Here is a 15,341-nt window from a genome sequence, read left to right on the forward strand (position 1 = left end):
TCCAAAAAAAATGAATACAAGAATGATTTCAACCAATCTTCGTGACATCCCTCCCTATTCATCCCCAAAGTCCTCCGTAACCATCCTAAAGACCTTGTCCCCCTTATCAACCCTCACCACCCACCTCCATCCCTCCTCCACTCCCTCCCTCCTCTTGATATCAACCTCAACATCCCTATCAGGAGCCATAATCTGCCCCGCAGCCCCCGTATTCCAACTGGTCGGCGCCTCCCACCCTTTTTCCTTGTCCACCGGCTCCATCTCCAACCTCGCAACAAAAGCCGCCACCACAGCCAAAATCTCATTCGTAGCAAAGTGCCTTCCGGGGCAAAGCGTCTTGCCTCCTCCAAAGGTCCTAAAACAACTCTCTTTCGGGCGAGAAGATTTGTTTTCGGGCAGGAACCTCTCCGGGACAAAGTCATTGGCGTTCTCCCCCCAGAGCTTCGGGTCAGAGTGGACTACCCTAGTGGGCATCTGGATGAGCGCGCCTTTCTTGAGGAGATACCCGTCCAGGTATGTGTCCTGCGTTACTTCCCTCACTGGCGTGCCCATCCCCACATAACGAAGTGTTTCCTGGTAGGAGGACAGCAGCAGAGGGCAGTTGGCTTTCAACGTGACAATATTGATTGTCCTTGTGACCGTCCCGTCCTCGCCACGAGCAGTCTCAATGCACGCCTCCACTTCAGCCCGGATGGACGCCAAAAGGGCAGGGTTGGCGTGGACGTAGAACAAGGTCCAAAAGGCAGCGGGGATGGTGTTGACCATGATGGCGATCGTGCCCCCGATCTCAATCTTGGCGATGTCCTCGACGGGGAGCTTATTCCGTGTGGCGACACCGTAGCGGAGGCGGGTGAGGAGGGAGGCTGACTCCTGCCCGTTGGAGGTGTAGTATTTGTAAAAGGCTTGGGAGACCTTGGCTCGGGCGGCGATGGCTTTGCGGGCGAAGAGGGTGGGGAGGATGTTGATTATGATGGGCATGATGCCTTGCTCGAATTCCCAGAAGGCATCGGCGATCGACTGGTCGTTGTAGGGGTTCATAGGGCCGTAGACGGCTCTGGTCGTGGCCGAGGTGAGGGTTGTGCGAAGCCAGGAGTAGAGTTTTATGCGTTTTCTTTGGCCAATGGGGGGTTCGAGCAAGTCGAGAGAGCTGGAGACTTCACGTAACATGTCGCGGTTCATCTCGTCAATGTTGGATGGTTTGGTTCCGTCTCTCAAAGCGATGTGGCTTTCGTGAGCAACGCCGTGGTCACCGTCATCGCCGTAGACGTTGTGCTGTAAGATGGCGTCTGATTCCTTGCTGCTGCCGGCTATGATGCTTGAGAATTTCATGAGGATGGGGTCGATGGAGAAGGCTCGGTGTTGCCTTTGTATCGACTGGATCAAGTCTGGACTTGAAACGACGTACATCTTCTGTCCTGGGAGCGGCACAGTGAAGATTGGCGCTCCAGTTGCTGCATAGACATCAGAGTAATAGTTGTAGGTTCGCCTGTATAACCCAATCATGTGGCTGATGATTGGAATACGCTGAGGAGCGAGTGGAGGTTCGCGCGGGTCGTAGTCGAGGAGCTTGCGAATGGCCAAGTACCCCAGGGTCACAGCCCCGGAGACGGTGGCAAGCCACAGTCTTGGGTCCATCGTAACTGTGATGTTGGCGATGGTGAAGCTTGACAGTGGTGATGTTGATGCGGGGAAAAAAGAGTTTAAATTGACCTTTGTGGGACGTCAGCTTCGTGCCTGAAGCTCTGTTGGCTCTGCCCCCCCTGTAGGGCTGTAAGCGTGGCGTTCTTGAACAGGTCTAAGACATCGGCGTTGGTCCAATCGGCAACATTGTAGATAAGCGTTGACGGTGAGCGCCGCCAACAAAGTCGCAACGCATTGTGTGTTGTTTCTCTTGGGAATCCGAAGCTGGGAATGTTGGTTGTTTTATTGGATGTGGAAGGAAGAGTGGAAGCACGAAAACAGAGCCCGGTCCCACGCAAAAGGTCCGCTAGACTTCGATCTATGGAAAAGTTCAGTTAGAAGCACGTCAGAATCACTAATGCACTTTTACCAACCAACAACAAGCCAGATAATAGATGTCCATTTCACCACGCCTGCATGAACAACTTGCAAACCACCGTCACGTCTCTTCTCGAAGAGTCGTAACTTCGAATCTATCCATGGTCGATGGGACCGGAAGGCGATCGACTCAACTATTTCTCCCACTCTCAGATTTCAATGGCAGCCACCTCAGTCCCGCCCCCAAAGCGGCTTGGAGGGTGATCGCAAGCTTCTCCTCTTTGCACCCTTTCGAATGTCTTTTTATTCAAAGTTTGTCTCAGAAGCTTGTGCCTGGTGACTTTGAGTTTCCGTTACATCAGAAATCCACTTTCCTGCTGACGAATTGGCGGGGACGGTGATTGCAGGACTTTGTTGTTTTACCCTGGAGAATCACCGGATTGGTGGAAATTGGCGATGCTGGAGCCCCACGACACCCACAAAACACCACGCAAGTCATCGTTCCAGTACCCTGGTATACTTGCCCGGCAAGTTATCCGAGGGCGATCACCGTTGGACGGACGCGAGGACGAGAGCGCAAAACCGGCCATGGCTTCCAAACATGTCTTCGGAACCACTTCACCTAGCGCGGAGAACACGAGGGCAAGGATCTTGGAAAAACACACAAGCGGCCAGGTTTCACCAAGAAAAGATTCTCCGCCTTGCTGGAGCAGGACCAGGCTATCTTGAGCAAGGGTATTGCTAACAGGTCATAGATCCATGATTGGAGTGATCAGCAAATCGTGTATAAATCCTCAGTCATATAACCTTCCGTCCCAAGATGTTGGTTCGCTACTACCAGACCCAGGACCATCCGAGCCTTCCCTGTCAGATCTACTACTCCTTCAAGTGCCTAACTTGACGACATAGAACCACCATGAAGCTCCTCGGTCTCAGTGTATTTCTCGCTCTGGCCCAGGCCACACCCACCCCTACTCTCCCTGAGGAAAATACGGTGAGGCTGGAGAAAAGAGCCAGTATCTCAGAGGCAGCGACCCTGGGATTTGCCTCTTTGAACGGAGGGTCAGTATCATTCCCTTGTCATCTCTCTTTTAATCAAGGCCGACAACTAACAAGCGTTTCCACAGAACGACTGGAGGTGCAGGTGGTACAGTAACGACTGTGTCCACGCTCCCTGAGTTCACCGCCGCTGTTGGCGAGAAGAATACGACCCCAACCATTGTGGTAATTCGTGGAGTTATCACGGGCAACGAGAAGGTCCGCATTGGGAGCAACAAGAGTATCATTGGCCTGCCCGGTTCTGGCCTGAGGGGCATTGGCTTGCACTTCCGCAGACAAAACAACCTCATCGTACGCAACATCGTCTCCTCCTTTGTTGTGGCGAGCACCGCTGAGGATGCACTCAAGATCGAGGTCAGCTCCTACCTTTCATTCCTCCTCGCCTGGTAGTAATCGCGCCTACTAACGACCGCCCAACAGGGAAGCACCAACGTCTGGGTCGACCACTGCGAATTCCACTCCACCCTGAACAGCGACAAGGACTTCTATGACGGCGCTGTTGACTCGTCCCACGGCTCCGACTTCATCACCGTCTCCCACACCTACTTCCACGACCACTGGAAAACCTCCCTCGTCGGCCATAGCGACAATAACGGCTCCCAGGATAAAGGTAAGCTGCGCATTACGTACGCCAACAACTATTGGAAGAACGTGAATTCACGTGCACCGCTTCTCCGCTTCGGAACGGCCCACATCTACAACTCTTTCTACGAGAACATGAGCTCGGCTGTCAATACCCGAATGGGCGCTCAGGCGCTAGTTCAGAGCAACGTCTTCCGTAATGTTACGGCTGCCGTCGTCAGCCAGGATTCCAAGGAGGTCGGGTTTGCGGTTCTGGAGGGCAATGAGCTTGGTGGCGGCCTTGCCAATGCCCCGGCTGGGAACTTGGGGTCGAGCAGCATTCCCTATTCTTTTTCTCTGCTGGGTGCGGGTGCGGTGCCGTCGAGGGTGCCTGCTGAGGCTGGTGCTATTCTCAAGTTCTGAGTGTCGGTCTTGTGTTGCGGACACATGAGCATCATATCATACATGTAAATATGCGCAACCTTTGATATACCTATCTTCATCTCATCCCGGCTTTGGCCGACATGTGGCCGTCTTCTCGGAACTCTTTCGGCATGTTCGGTGCTTATCATCTCGCCTTGTACCACTTCTTTGATAAGTCAAGGGCTCGACCCGCTGAGTACGCTTGGCTTCTTCGGTAAGCCCCGGGCTTATCGGCTCGCTGAGTAGGACTTATTCGGTAAGTCCAGTGTTCATCTCATAATCTGCGGTGAGCGCCTGACACTACCGTTTACAAGCGGCTACCTCAAAACCGTACAGACTTCAAACAGGAATTCTGCCCTTTCAAACAGATAGCAAAGCGCAAGACTTCGGATTCTACTCACCTAAGATACCTATCTTGGACAATCACTACCTCGGTCCAACTCTGACCAGGCACCGTTGCGTACTCAGCAATCCCCGTGGTGGCTTCGGTGGCTTGGGTTTGGGTCATTCGTGCTTGCAGTTGCCTTAGTAAGAGCACCCAGTCAGCGTCTTGTGATGACTCGATCCACACCACACGTCATTGTTTTTTCTCGGAGTTGTCGTCTTCGTCGCTTTGGCTTCCGTCTGGGGGGCAGAAACACATTCAACTTGATCAGGTTAGGTACCATGGAAAAGAAAACTATAAGAAGCTGAGCTGCCGTACTACCGGCCTCATCATGGAAAACATCAGGTTGAATCAGCACATTGAAACAGAACAGATCATACAACTCAAACCACGACAATATGAGTTCCCTTCTCTCGATCGCCTTGATGGCCTTTCTCGCTGTCACCTCAACGGCGTCACCCCTAGCGGCGAACTCGAAACCGTCCACGACCGCCGCCTCGGTCCCCACATATACACCCCTTACCCCAGCCGAGATCAAGGCCCTGCAGACTGAGCTACTCCTCGCCCCCTCGTACAAGGACAAGGAGAAGGTCCTCTTCCCCCCCAACAACGGCGGCAGCGCCAACAACGTTTCCTTCCAGTTCGTCCCCAGCAACGGCCCAGCCCCCCAAGACGGTAGCGTCATCGTCGGCAGCGTCGACTCCATCCCAGGCCTGATCGGCACCAACGTCGCCGCAGCCATCGGCTTCATCGGCCCCTGCGGCCTCAACGTCCCCCACCTCCACCCCCGCGGGAACGAGTTCCTGACCGTGGTCAGCGGCACCCTCATCGGGGCCTTTCTCCTCGAGCCGGACGGGCCGTTCGTCGGGGACGTCCCCCAGGTCGCCATGACGCTGAGCAACTACACCGGCATGCTGTTCCCGCAGGGGCACACGCACTGGCAGTTCAACCCGACGTGCGAGCAGGCTGTGTTTTCGGCCGCGTTTGACAGCAATGATGAGGGACGGTTTCAGGTTGCGCAGACCTTTTTCTCCTCCATGCCCGATAATGTGCTCACGGCGAGCTTGGGGAATCCTACGTTTTTGGGACCGAAGCAGCTGGATCAGCTGAGGGGGATTATCCCTAGTGCTTTTGTTGTCATGGTGGATAGTTGTGCCAAGGCTTGTGGGATCAAGACTGCTTAGGTGGTTGGTCACTGACTACCTCAGCTAGGTAGGGGGTTCCGTGGGTGGATGGGAGACTCCAGGATGGCGGCTGGGATTTTTTTCAGAGGGAGGGAGTTTCGATTGGGGGCATACATGTAGTTAGTGTTGGCTAGTTCTCTTTGGGTTGATGAAGGGAAATGCAGGTGGTGTGGGTGCAGACTGTGGTGTGTTTGGATTATCATCGTTGTTGTCACATAGATATTCGGTAGCAAGCTTCTGGGCCGTTTCGATTTCCTTCTATTGCCAAAAGTTATGAAACCCCATTCCTAGTCTAAAAATGAACCCTAAAGACACCGGCTCGAACCAACTCTTGTTCACCCAGTCATGCTCTGCCGAACAGGGGGCCTGCATAGAGCATTGAGTGCCAGAGACACCATAACCGCCATGTGCGCGCATCCTCGCGAGCCTCCCTCTTTGTCAGCACCCTCCAGGCGATGAATCCGCTCAGGCCAACCGGCAAGGCATAGCTGCGCCATGTAAGCTGCCAAAAGGAGGCGCAGGCGCAGGACCAGAACAAGACGCAGAAGGCCAGCGCCAAGCGCGCCACCCCGTCCCCAAAAAGGAGAGGGACGGTCTTCCGGCTGCGCTGGCGATCACCTTCCTGGTCCTTGATATCCTGGATGTGTATCGTGGTGAGGATAACGGCGCTGATCAACGCCGTCCACGTGTGGCCGCGATGAGTGACGCTGTTGTGGGGGCCGATGGCCAGCCGGAGCGAAGCCAGGTTGAAAAGACCATATGATGTGGCTAGGATGGCATCACGGAAGACTGAGTCGCCGGCCCTAAGGTCATTGTAGTACCAGGTAAGAAGCTGGATTAGGAGGCCCTCATTCCAAACATTGAAGCTGTAGTTCAGCCACAGTGCCACCGGAAGGAGGCAGAGGAGTGCTTGGCGAGTCTTCTCTGGGGTGATCTTGCCCGATGGGATCGGACGCCACGGTTTGTTTTCACGGTCTTCAGCAATCGACTCGGGCGATCGTTGGTTCGCAAGGTCAAAGATCAAGAGGTTATAGGCGTTGAACAGGAGGACCGTGGGGCAACGCTTAAGGATGTCGACGGGTGACGGATCTGGTCCGGTGACGAGTCCAGCAGAGCTCCCAGCCGCTGCTCCTATGATGCCAAATATTGTGTTGGGAACAGCAAAAGTGAGAAAGTCATTCTCGACAAATCCCCAAAAGATTCGGGACCACCAGGTCAGAGAATAGACGAGGGACCGAGCCGGCGACGACATCCTCCGGGGGAAAGACTGGCAAGAACGTCGGGTCTGTAATAGGAAGGCGAAGTCACCGGAGGGCCGTGAATGAAACCAAACTGTCATGACCCCATCTGCCGTATTTATATACCTTGGCTTATTTACGAGATTCGCAAAACTAGTTCGGTAGGTAACCCATCACTTATCCACCGAGGGAAGATGATGTCGGTGCGTCCGTCACGTGGACTGTGTCGACAACCGTCGTCAAAATGGCCGTTCTTTGACTGTACACGAGAATCTTCGACGTCGTCATCTTCAGACGCATCGCATATGGCCTGATCGGGGTGTGTGCCTGCTACGGTGTCGCCTTTGAGATCGTCTTCATCACGCGGTGCAACCCGGTGTCGCAGGAATGGGATCCGGTGCCGTGGGGTAGCTGCAAGGACCCCAAGGAGACGCAACTGGCGCCAAACTCGATCAATCTCGTTCTCGACGTTGCCATTGTCGTCTTGCCAATGATCCCTCTGTTGTCACTCCAGATGGCACTGACCAAAAAGCTCGTCATCACGGGCATGTTTGGCTTTGGTTTCGCGTAAATCCTGGCAGCTTTCATTTCAAGAGGATAACACGCTTACCAACATACCTATCAGCACCGTAGCCGTAATGCTCTACAGAGTCTACGTGACAGTCCACGCCAACCCGGATCCCGCCCTCGCCCTCGCCGACGTCGGTCTTCTCAGCTTCATCGAGCTCTGGCTCGGCATCACCGTCGCCTGCGTGCCCACCACCGCTCCCGTCTTCAGGACCTACGTCAAGCCGACGCTCTTCAAAGCGCTCAGCCAGTTCTGCGGATACTCGAGAAAGACAATCTCCAACCCGATCGAGACGACCGGCGGCCGTTCTGGCCACCACCACAACTTCCGAAGCAATCGTGACTACGCCGAGCTCTCGATCGCATCCACCTTTGACAGCCGCCGGTCCTCTGACATCTCCCTTGTGCCCCCTTCCGGCGTCAAAACTCGGACTTACTGCGGTCCCGGTGGGGTGGTTGGATCCCCTGGGTTCCAAGGGGGGGTCTACGTGGAGCAGCAGTTTCACGTGCAGGAGCTCGGAAATAACAATCGCATTCGGTGAAAATGAAAAGAATAGAATTGGACCGAAAGGTCCAAATTGGGGATAGCTGGCGAACATGAACGTAAGACATTGCCATATTGAGAAGGAGAGCATCGCGTGACTGGCTGCCCGATTCTCGAAAATGGTGTAAAGGCGTGGCACGGCGCGCCCCATGCCGCAGCGGTCCTTCCAGTGTTAAACGGCTGATTGGGGAGGAAGAGACCGATTACATGACTGTGTGCCTCAGAAAGTCTTCCGCAAACATTCCCAACTCTTTTCCAAGACAACTGAATGTGGTCCCGTGCCCGAGGGTTGCATTCTGCAGTCAGATCACGACATTAATTTATGAGGTTGTCGGTGAGCTGTATACACACCAGCCTAGCTTATCAGCGTGATTGTTTGCCTACTGTAAGGATGCAGTGAACGGTTCGCATATATTCAATTGAGGCCCAAGAGGATCGGATCGGGGAGTTGGACGACGTTGGTCTGGTAAACGCTACAAGCGCCACCCACTTGCACCACCTGCCGTGCGTAAAACTGAATGGTACGTACGCACAATGAATGCCGCGCTAGGATCACTTACCATACGATGGAAGCCATTCTCAGGGTCCTGATGGGCCGCAGTGGGACAGAATCCACATGCAATAGAAGGTCCAACGGTGTGGCTGGAATGGACGGGGCTTGGGACTCTAATGGAGAGCATCAGGATTTAGCAAGGGATCGTCGTGATTCGGATAAAGCTCTTTCCTATTGGGACTGACACAATAGGCGTCCTTTTTCATTTCTGCGATCGGGGCGTTGGGAGCAAGAATGTTGGTGATAGAACCAGACATCGAGCCGATCCTTTGATGCAAACACTTTAAGCCCAGGCACCCAACGGCAGAAAGAAGATAGCCATGAGTGTGGCGCGGCATGAAGCTGACTGATGATTGTTGATATCTCGCTCCGGAAACAATTAAGGAAGGCATGTTAACCTGGGTGGCTACGATAAACCCGCCGAAGGAACGCTGACCAGAACTGGGCCTGCCCCACAAGGCGGTCTCTGGTAAAAGAACGAGTGTAAGGCAGATGTACTTACTACCGTGCCTTTACATGACTCTACATGATCTTCCAAGAGCCCAACGGGCTGTCTTCATGACAGGAGTACCATATTCTCCATAGACACCAGGCATTTTGTAGTTCTCCGGTCCATGAGAGAAGCCTACTCTTCCTACCAAGCTCCTCGATGCAACGCCTGGCAACTCTGCAGAAAGCTCTCATCTCACACCGTCACGCTCTTCCATAGCCTGGCCAGCCAGGAGTTCCTCTGGACCGGTGGAGCCCTTTCGGGAGTTGCCATCCACCTAACACTCTTCATCCGTGGCGAGTGGCATGTTCACGCTCCAGAAATCCTCTGTGCCTACGGCGCCCTCATCGCTGTCTCAACCCTGGCCGGAATCCTCTATGAAGCTTCAATCATCGGGCAGGCACTCGCCTGCCACTTGCTAGGTCTGACTGCTAGCATCATCACCTATCGCATCTCCTTTCATCGCTTGACCCGTGCCGGGTTCCCGGGACCGTTTTGGGCCCGCTTCACAAAGCTGGGTCATGTGTGGTACTCTCGAAACTCCAAGAACAACCTGTACCTGCATGAGCTGAATGCAAAGTATGGGGACGTTGTGAGGACTGATATCAAGAAGCCCCCATTTTCAGAAGTTAAACACCATCTAACGTTTTTCGTTTGTCTCAGGCCCTGCCGAGGTCACGGTATTCCTCCCTGAGGCTCCCGACGTCATGACAAGCCGCCACTCCAACTGCGTCAAAGCTGAATTCTATGATCTGATATGACCTGAAATGGCACTGTTCGCTGCACGGGACAGAAGTGTCCATTCGAGGCGGCGGCGAGACTGGCAGCCTGCTTTCTCTCCTCAAGGTTAGTCCTACCCCTTCAAAAAAACGGAATCAATACCTAGGGATCTCGGCTAACTGAACCGCCAAGCTATCAGACATTATGAAGAAAAGGTGCTGTTGCACATCGAAGAGCTAGATCAGCAGCTGGAATTGAAAGCAAAGAGCGGCGCCGTCGTGAATGTCACCGACTTTCTGCTCTGGTTTACCTTTGATCTGATGGGCGACTTCACCTTCAGCACCCCATTCGGGGTCCTCAAGGGCGAGGACCCGAGATCCCACGAGATGATCCTGCAGATCAAAAACGCCCGGGTGCTCCTCGGTCCCCTGACGCCAATCCCCTGGCTCCTGCACATCGGCACCAAGTTACTTCCTAGGGTCCTCTGGATCAAGGATTGGTACGAATCAGTCGACTGGTGCCAGGAGCAGATCCAAGCACGCCTAGCCAAGGGGCCGGCGCCGGAGCTACGAGATCTCACTTATTACATCATGGAGAAGGAGAAGGAGAACAACGTCGATGCTGGGCCTTGGCTCAGGGGGATAGTCTGCTCGCCGTCTTGGCGGGAAGGTCAGTTTTCCCTCTACCTTTGTGCGCCCAGTGACCGCTGATGCACAGTCAAATAGTGAGCCAACCGCGCAAGCCCTCGCCGCGGTCCTCCACGAGCTGGTGCTGCACCCAGAGCACATCGACAAGCTCCACGCCGAGCTGGGAGACACATGCCTAACCGACACCAACGCCCTGGCCGAGCTCCCCCATCTCAACGCCGTCATCCAGGAGGCCATGCGCCTCCACCCATTCCTGCCCACCGGCGGAATTCGCAAAACCACCGACACTGGCGTGACCATCCGGGACGTGCACATACCGCCTCACACGACAGTCCTAACTCCTCTTTACACCATCTCCCTGCGTGAGTCTCGGCCCATCCCTTATCTCACCGATATTAAACTAACCTTGAAATGTCACCCAGGCGAGGATTGCTTCGAACAGGGCTCCTCCTTCATCCCAGACCGGTGGACCACCCGCCCGGAGATGGTCCGCAACGCGGCCGCCCACGCCCCGTTCAGCTTGGGCAAGTACAACTGCATCGGGCAGCACCTCGCCATGCGCATGATGCGTGCGGTACACGCTTGCGCGGGTCATCAAAAAGTACAGGTTTTACCATCCTCCCGGGGTGGACGGGAGCGAGATGGAGGGGGAGAAGGCGGATCGGTTTACGTCTTTTGCTGGGCCGGTGCCGCTTGTTTTTGAGCTTAGATGAGGGTCTGGTGCTGTGGTATGGCGATGGCAGAGAGATGGATGCCGTGTACCTAGGTAGGCAGCTAAAGGTATTGCATATAACTGAGAATAACACAATTGTATGATTCAGTGTTGCAGCCTCACCACAGTCTGTACCAGTTTACACAGACTAGACAGAGCTTGAATGCGGCAGGAGCTGGCTGGAGCACGCGCCGCCTGCCACCATCGGTGACTGGGAAGGCAGCTGCCGTATTTTCCAAGTACATAGTGCACCACGAGTGCCGGGTGTGTTATTGCCGGCGGGTAGGTCTGTGCCTTGCGTAGGGCTGTGGCACACAGCGGACGACCTTTCGGCACGTTCAGCCTGGGGATAGGCAGCTTGGATAAGGGGGGTAGGTGCGGGACGTCTCGCGGTTTTCGTACAACGGATGGTTGGGTGGTTGGGTAGGGCTGAGCCGCATCAGGAACGGTGAGGGAGGGGTACCACAGTTCTGGAAGTGTGGTCTCAATTTGTTTGTTGGTGCACTTCTTGCCCGTCAGCGTCAGGGTAGGTAGCATTGTGGGGTCATGGACTGAGGAGTGTTGGTGATACAGCAGCAAGGCGGACATCGGTGCAACCAACAAGGTGGGATAGCGAGCCGGATCATCGTGAGTGCGAGCAATATTGCCTATAACGCCATGACCGGGCAAGGATGCTGCTGCATGGCCTAGGTACGGTGAGCGCATGGAGTGATGTGAAAACAGATATGCACCAATCGAGCGAGGTACTGGGAAGGATCTAATCGCCGAAGCATGTAATAGGCTGAGTAGGTAGGTCATATGCGATCTCCTGTACTACATTGGACTTGTGTGGGGCACCAAAGGGCCCAGGTTTTCCCAGACCCACACCGGTTTGCTCTTGGGGCTGGATTTTCTTACTGTTTTCTTTTGAACCAACAACCAACTACTATAATACTAATTTGCTTACTAATTTTGGCCATTTTTTGGCCTCATTTTCGCCGCCGGTGACTTTCCTAGGTCGCTAGCCCAACAGGTTATGAGCTCTTTTGACGTTTAAATCACTAAACAAACCGAAGTCGACGCCCTCGTCGACAACCTAACCTCGCAAGGCCAAATACTATACCGGACCTTACGACTTTTCGACCCTTATCAGGCTAATATCACGTAATTAGACCTTTCGACGGTAATTTTAGAGGCGTTAAGAGAGTTAACTAACTTCCTAATTAACGGAAGCCTAGTTTTAACCCTAACGTTTATCTTAACGAAAAGTTAAAGCGACCGACCACCCCTTACCGATAAAAGTATAGTTTACGGCGCTAACCTTCTCTTAACTAAGTTTCCTTAGTTCTACTATTTCTATAACCTTTTAGCTAGGAAATTACTATTTTCCGGTAATAGTCGAGAACTCTATCCTACCTTATTAAGAGACCGATAACGGAGTAAGTATCTCGCTCTCTATACAAGTCAATTTAACCTACTATAGGCGGCTATAAAGTTAAGTGGCGCCTTTCTTTAAGTCTTTCTTTCGATATCTTTTTTATAACGTCTTTCTTACGACTTTTCTTTAATTAGTTTTTCTTTTAAAATAGCTAGTACTAACGTTACTATAGCCTAGCTCTTAAAGCTTATAAAAGCTATAAGGAATACTAATACTATCGCTACGGTTAAGTAATAAACTTTTTAAACTTTACCGGCTTTAAACTTAGAGACCGATCTTTTTAGCTAAGAATTTTAATTAATCTAGTCCCTTATATATTATAGCTTAAAGGACTATATTAAGGCTAATATATAATTATTAGCGGAAGAAAAGATATTTACCTTCGACTAATAGTATATTAATAACCTAAATATTTAGAACCTAATAATAACTTCCGTTAAAAAGCCCGAGATCCGATAACGAATTTTTAACCTCGGTTAAAAGGCCAACAGTATTAGTACTTATAGTCTATATTAGAAGATTATTTAAACCTTATAGCGCGGTACTTTCGATATCGCTAATATATTTTTAAAAAAGTATTTTACTCTTAAGCGTACTAACTTCGCCTTATTTTAAACCTATTTTAGCTGGCTCGAGGTCCTTTACCGTCGTTTTAATACAATAGAAATTAAGATTAGCTACGTAGCTTACCTCTAAGTTACCTTAAACGGTATTAAGACCGCGTACCCCGATTTATACGACCGGTTAATAAGGAAGATAGAAGACGGTACTATAACTTAGGCGCTCCTTTACTAGGAGTATAACGCTAAGGCCGTTACGGAGGAAACTACGCCGGCTTACTCTAAAATTATTATCGAAACTACTAAGGCCCCGGCCGCGACTATACCTTTATATACTATATTATTAACTTCGTTAAAAAAGTGCGATTACTATACTAAGGGCTTAAAGAAAGGTAACTAATACTATATAGGCTATAGTCGTTATTACCCGAAGGATAAGGCCTATTAGTAATATAATTCTAATAAGGCTTTAAAGGATTAGGAATATAAAGAAAAGGTATAAGCGAATAGGTAAGAGAGGCGGTAAAGTACTAGCTCGTTAATAGAGACTCTTTAAAGCTATACTAGTAGCATTATTAATACTAAATCTTCGAGGGACCGACCTACCTATAGTACCCTAATACTATTTAATAATTTCGTTAATATATCGCTCTCTATTTACTATAATAATAATTAATCGGATTTTCGTTTTGGCCCCTAAAGGTAATACTTTCGTTAATAAATACCCTTAAAGTCTAATAGGCCGTCGAGGTATTTAAAGACTATATATATTACGACTCCGGATATACGGATTTTATATTTAATAAATTAAAGTAGTTTACCGAACTCTACTTATTATTTAAAAGGAAGGAAAAGAAGTTCCTTTCGTCGTTAAAAGATATTATAAAGTATAGTTATTAAAGAGCTGTAGCGCTAAAATCTACCTTTTTAAGTAACTAGGTTATTACCCTAAAGCTTAAGGAAATAATATACTATTTATAGACGCCCGTTAATTTAATATCGGCGGGCAAGCTATTCGATAAAGGTATTTTTTAGGACTAAGAGAGTTATAACTTAGTTTTTAAAGGTATTAAGTAAATAATATATAAGTTAATTAAAAATAATAACGTATATTAAATAAATACGATATCCGGCGCCGATTTCGGTAAAGTATTTTTAGCGAAGACTTTTATTAAGGCCGTAATAATATCTATTAATTACCGGGTAATATATTATTATTTAATATATATTAATAAAGATAATATTTATAAAGTTTATACGTAAGCGGGGATTAAGTTCGTCGGTAATAACTTTTTTTACGAACCTTGCGTAATAGTAAAGATAATAAATTAATTAGGTTTATCGATCCCTATATAGACTAATAACCCGTTCGACTTTATCCGTATCGACGTTATTACCTATAAGAACCTTAGATATTTAGGTTATAAATACTTTATTTACTATATAAATATATAAAGTAATTATAAGTAAATTAACTTTATAGTAAAGAAAAAGTAAGTATTCGATAAAGTTAAGGATTTCGAAACGAAAATCGCGCGCTAAACCGGGTATAAGATTAATATTATTGGCTTTAATAGAAGTACGGAATTTACTTAGGGCTCTAGGACTTTTAACGATAGCCGCCTAGCTACTTAGGCTAACCAGGAAGGCATTACTATCCTTAAGACCGTACTTTACTTATCGTAAATAAATAAAAAGGTAGAGAGGGCCGCGAGGACTACGCTTAACCGCACTAAGGCTATTATACTAGCCTATAAGGTACTAGAAAAGCTATTCCTATTTATTATATAGTCTATAATTTACGTAGGTAACCTATTACCCTCGAGGGTTAACGAGGAAGATATTAATATTTATAAAAAATATATTATAAAGCTTAATATACCTAAGGGTAAGCGGAAGCCGTATATTCGGTACTTACGCTTATACTTTTATAATACGTATTATTATATTAAGCTAGCCTACTAGGCTAATTCGGATAAGTTTACCGCTAAAGCGAAAAAAGGAAAGCTTATTAGTTATATAAATATATATAGTAAAATATACTAAGTTTAAAACCTAATTACTAATAAAGTCGTAAAGGTTAATACTATAAAGTTTAATAAAAGTAATTCTTATAAGCCTAACGATAATAAATATAAGGATATTAAATATAAAATAGTTTTTATTAATAATATTATAGCCGAAAAAGAAAATACCGCTATTAATAGAACGGTATTCCTAAAGAAAAAAGTTATTTTTAATAATAAACCTATTACTATACCGGAGCCCGCTATATAACGGAGT

General features: G+C 49.6%; 6 protein-coding genes across 6 annotated transcripts; 4 read left to right on the forward strand and 2 right to left on the reverse strand.

The window, feature by feature from the left end:
- Positions 1 to 54: 54 nt before the first annotated feature.
- On the reverse strand, positions 55 to 1,635 carry QC764_501870 (uncharacterized protein; the record flags this gene model as incomplete). The annotated part of the gene is made up of 1 exon (XM_062947446.1): positions 55 to 1,635. One exon carries the CDS (start codon positions 1,633 to 1,635, stop codon positions 55 to 57), a length of 1,581 nt encoding a protein of 526 aa, XP_062798508.1.
- A 386-nt stretch (positions 1,636 to 2,021) lies between these two features.
- On the forward strand, positions 2,022 to 4,230 carry QC764_501860 (uncharacterized protein). Its single transcript, XM_062947444.1, has 3 exons — positions 2,022 to 3,060; positions 3,126 to 3,411; positions 3,478 to 4,230. Exons 1-3 carry the CDS (start codon positions 2,915 to 2,917, stop codon positions 4,039 to 4,041), a joined length of 996 nt encoding a protein of 331 aa, XP_062798509.1. The 5' UTR covers positions 2,022 to 2,914; the 3' UTR covers positions 4,042 to 4,230.
- Positions 4,231 to 4,824: 594 nt separating this feature from the next.
- QC764_501850 (uncharacterized protein) lies at positions 4,825 to 5,610 on the forward strand (the record flags this gene model as incomplete). The annotated part of the gene is made up of 1 exon (XM_062947443.1): positions 4,825 to 5,610. The coding sequence occupies one exon, from the start codon at positions 4,825 to 4,827 to the stop codon at positions 5,608 to 5,610; it is 786 nt and encodes a 261-aa protein (XP_062798510.1).
- A 343-nt stretch (positions 5,611 to 5,953) lies between these two features.
- Positions 5,954 to 6,862, reverse strand: QC764_501840 (uncharacterized protein; the record flags this gene model as incomplete). The annotated part of the gene is made up of 1 exon (XM_062947442.1): positions 5,954 to 6,862. One exon carries the CDS (start codon positions 6,860 to 6,862, stop codon positions 5,954 to 5,956), a length of 909 nt encoding a protein of 302 aa, XP_062798511.1.
- A 180-nt stretch (positions 6,863 to 7,042) lies between these two features.
- Positions 7,043 to 7,957, forward strand: QC764_501830 (uncharacterized protein; the record flags this gene model as incomplete). The annotated part of the gene is made up of 3 exons (XM_062947441.1): positions 7,043 to 7,047; positions 7,119 to 7,415; positions 7,474 to 7,957. 3 exons carry the CDS (start codon positions 7,043 to 7,045, stop codon positions 7,955 to 7,957), a joined length of 786 nt encoding a protein of 261 aa, XP_062798512.1.
- A 1,255-nt stretch (positions 7,958 to 9,212) lies between these two features.
- On the forward strand, positions 9,213 to 11,072 carry QC764_501827 (uncharacterized protein; the record flags this gene model as incomplete). Its single annotated transcript, XM_062947440.1, has 5 exons — positions 9,213 to 9,848; positions 9,915 to 10,000; positions 10,217 to 10,391; positions 10,465 to 10,731; positions 10,792 to 11,072. Exons 1-5 carry the CDS (start codon positions 9,770 to 9,772, stop codon positions 11,070 to 11,072), a joined length of 888 nt encoding a protein of 295 aa, XP_062798513.1. The 5' UTR covers positions 9,213 to 9,769.
- Between the last annotated feature and the right edge of the window lie 4,269 nt (positions 11,073 to 15,341).

This window comes from Podospora pseudoanserina, chromosome 5 (genome assembly GCF_035222485.1).
Source record: "Podospora pseudoanserina strain CBS 124.78 chromosome 5, whole genome shotgun sequence".
In the NCBI taxonomy this organism is placed as follows: domain Eukaryota; kingdom Fungi; phylum Ascomycota; class Sordariomycetes; order Sordariales; family Podosporaceae; genus Podospora; species Podospora pseudoanserina.

Coding starts and splice junctions, on each gene's coding strand:
- QC764_501860 (XM_062947444.1), top strand. CDS start 2,915: ATGAAGCTCCTCGGTCTCAGTGTATTTCTCGCTCTGGCCCAGGCCACA. Junction 3,061..3,125: donor TTTGCCTCTTTGAACGGAGG/GTCAGTATCATT, acceptor GCGTTTCCACAG/AACGACTGGAGGTGCAGGTG. Junction 3,412..3,477: donor AGGATGCACTCAAGATCGAG/GTCAGCTCCTAC, acceptor ACCGCCCAACAG/GGAAGCACCAACGTCTGGGT.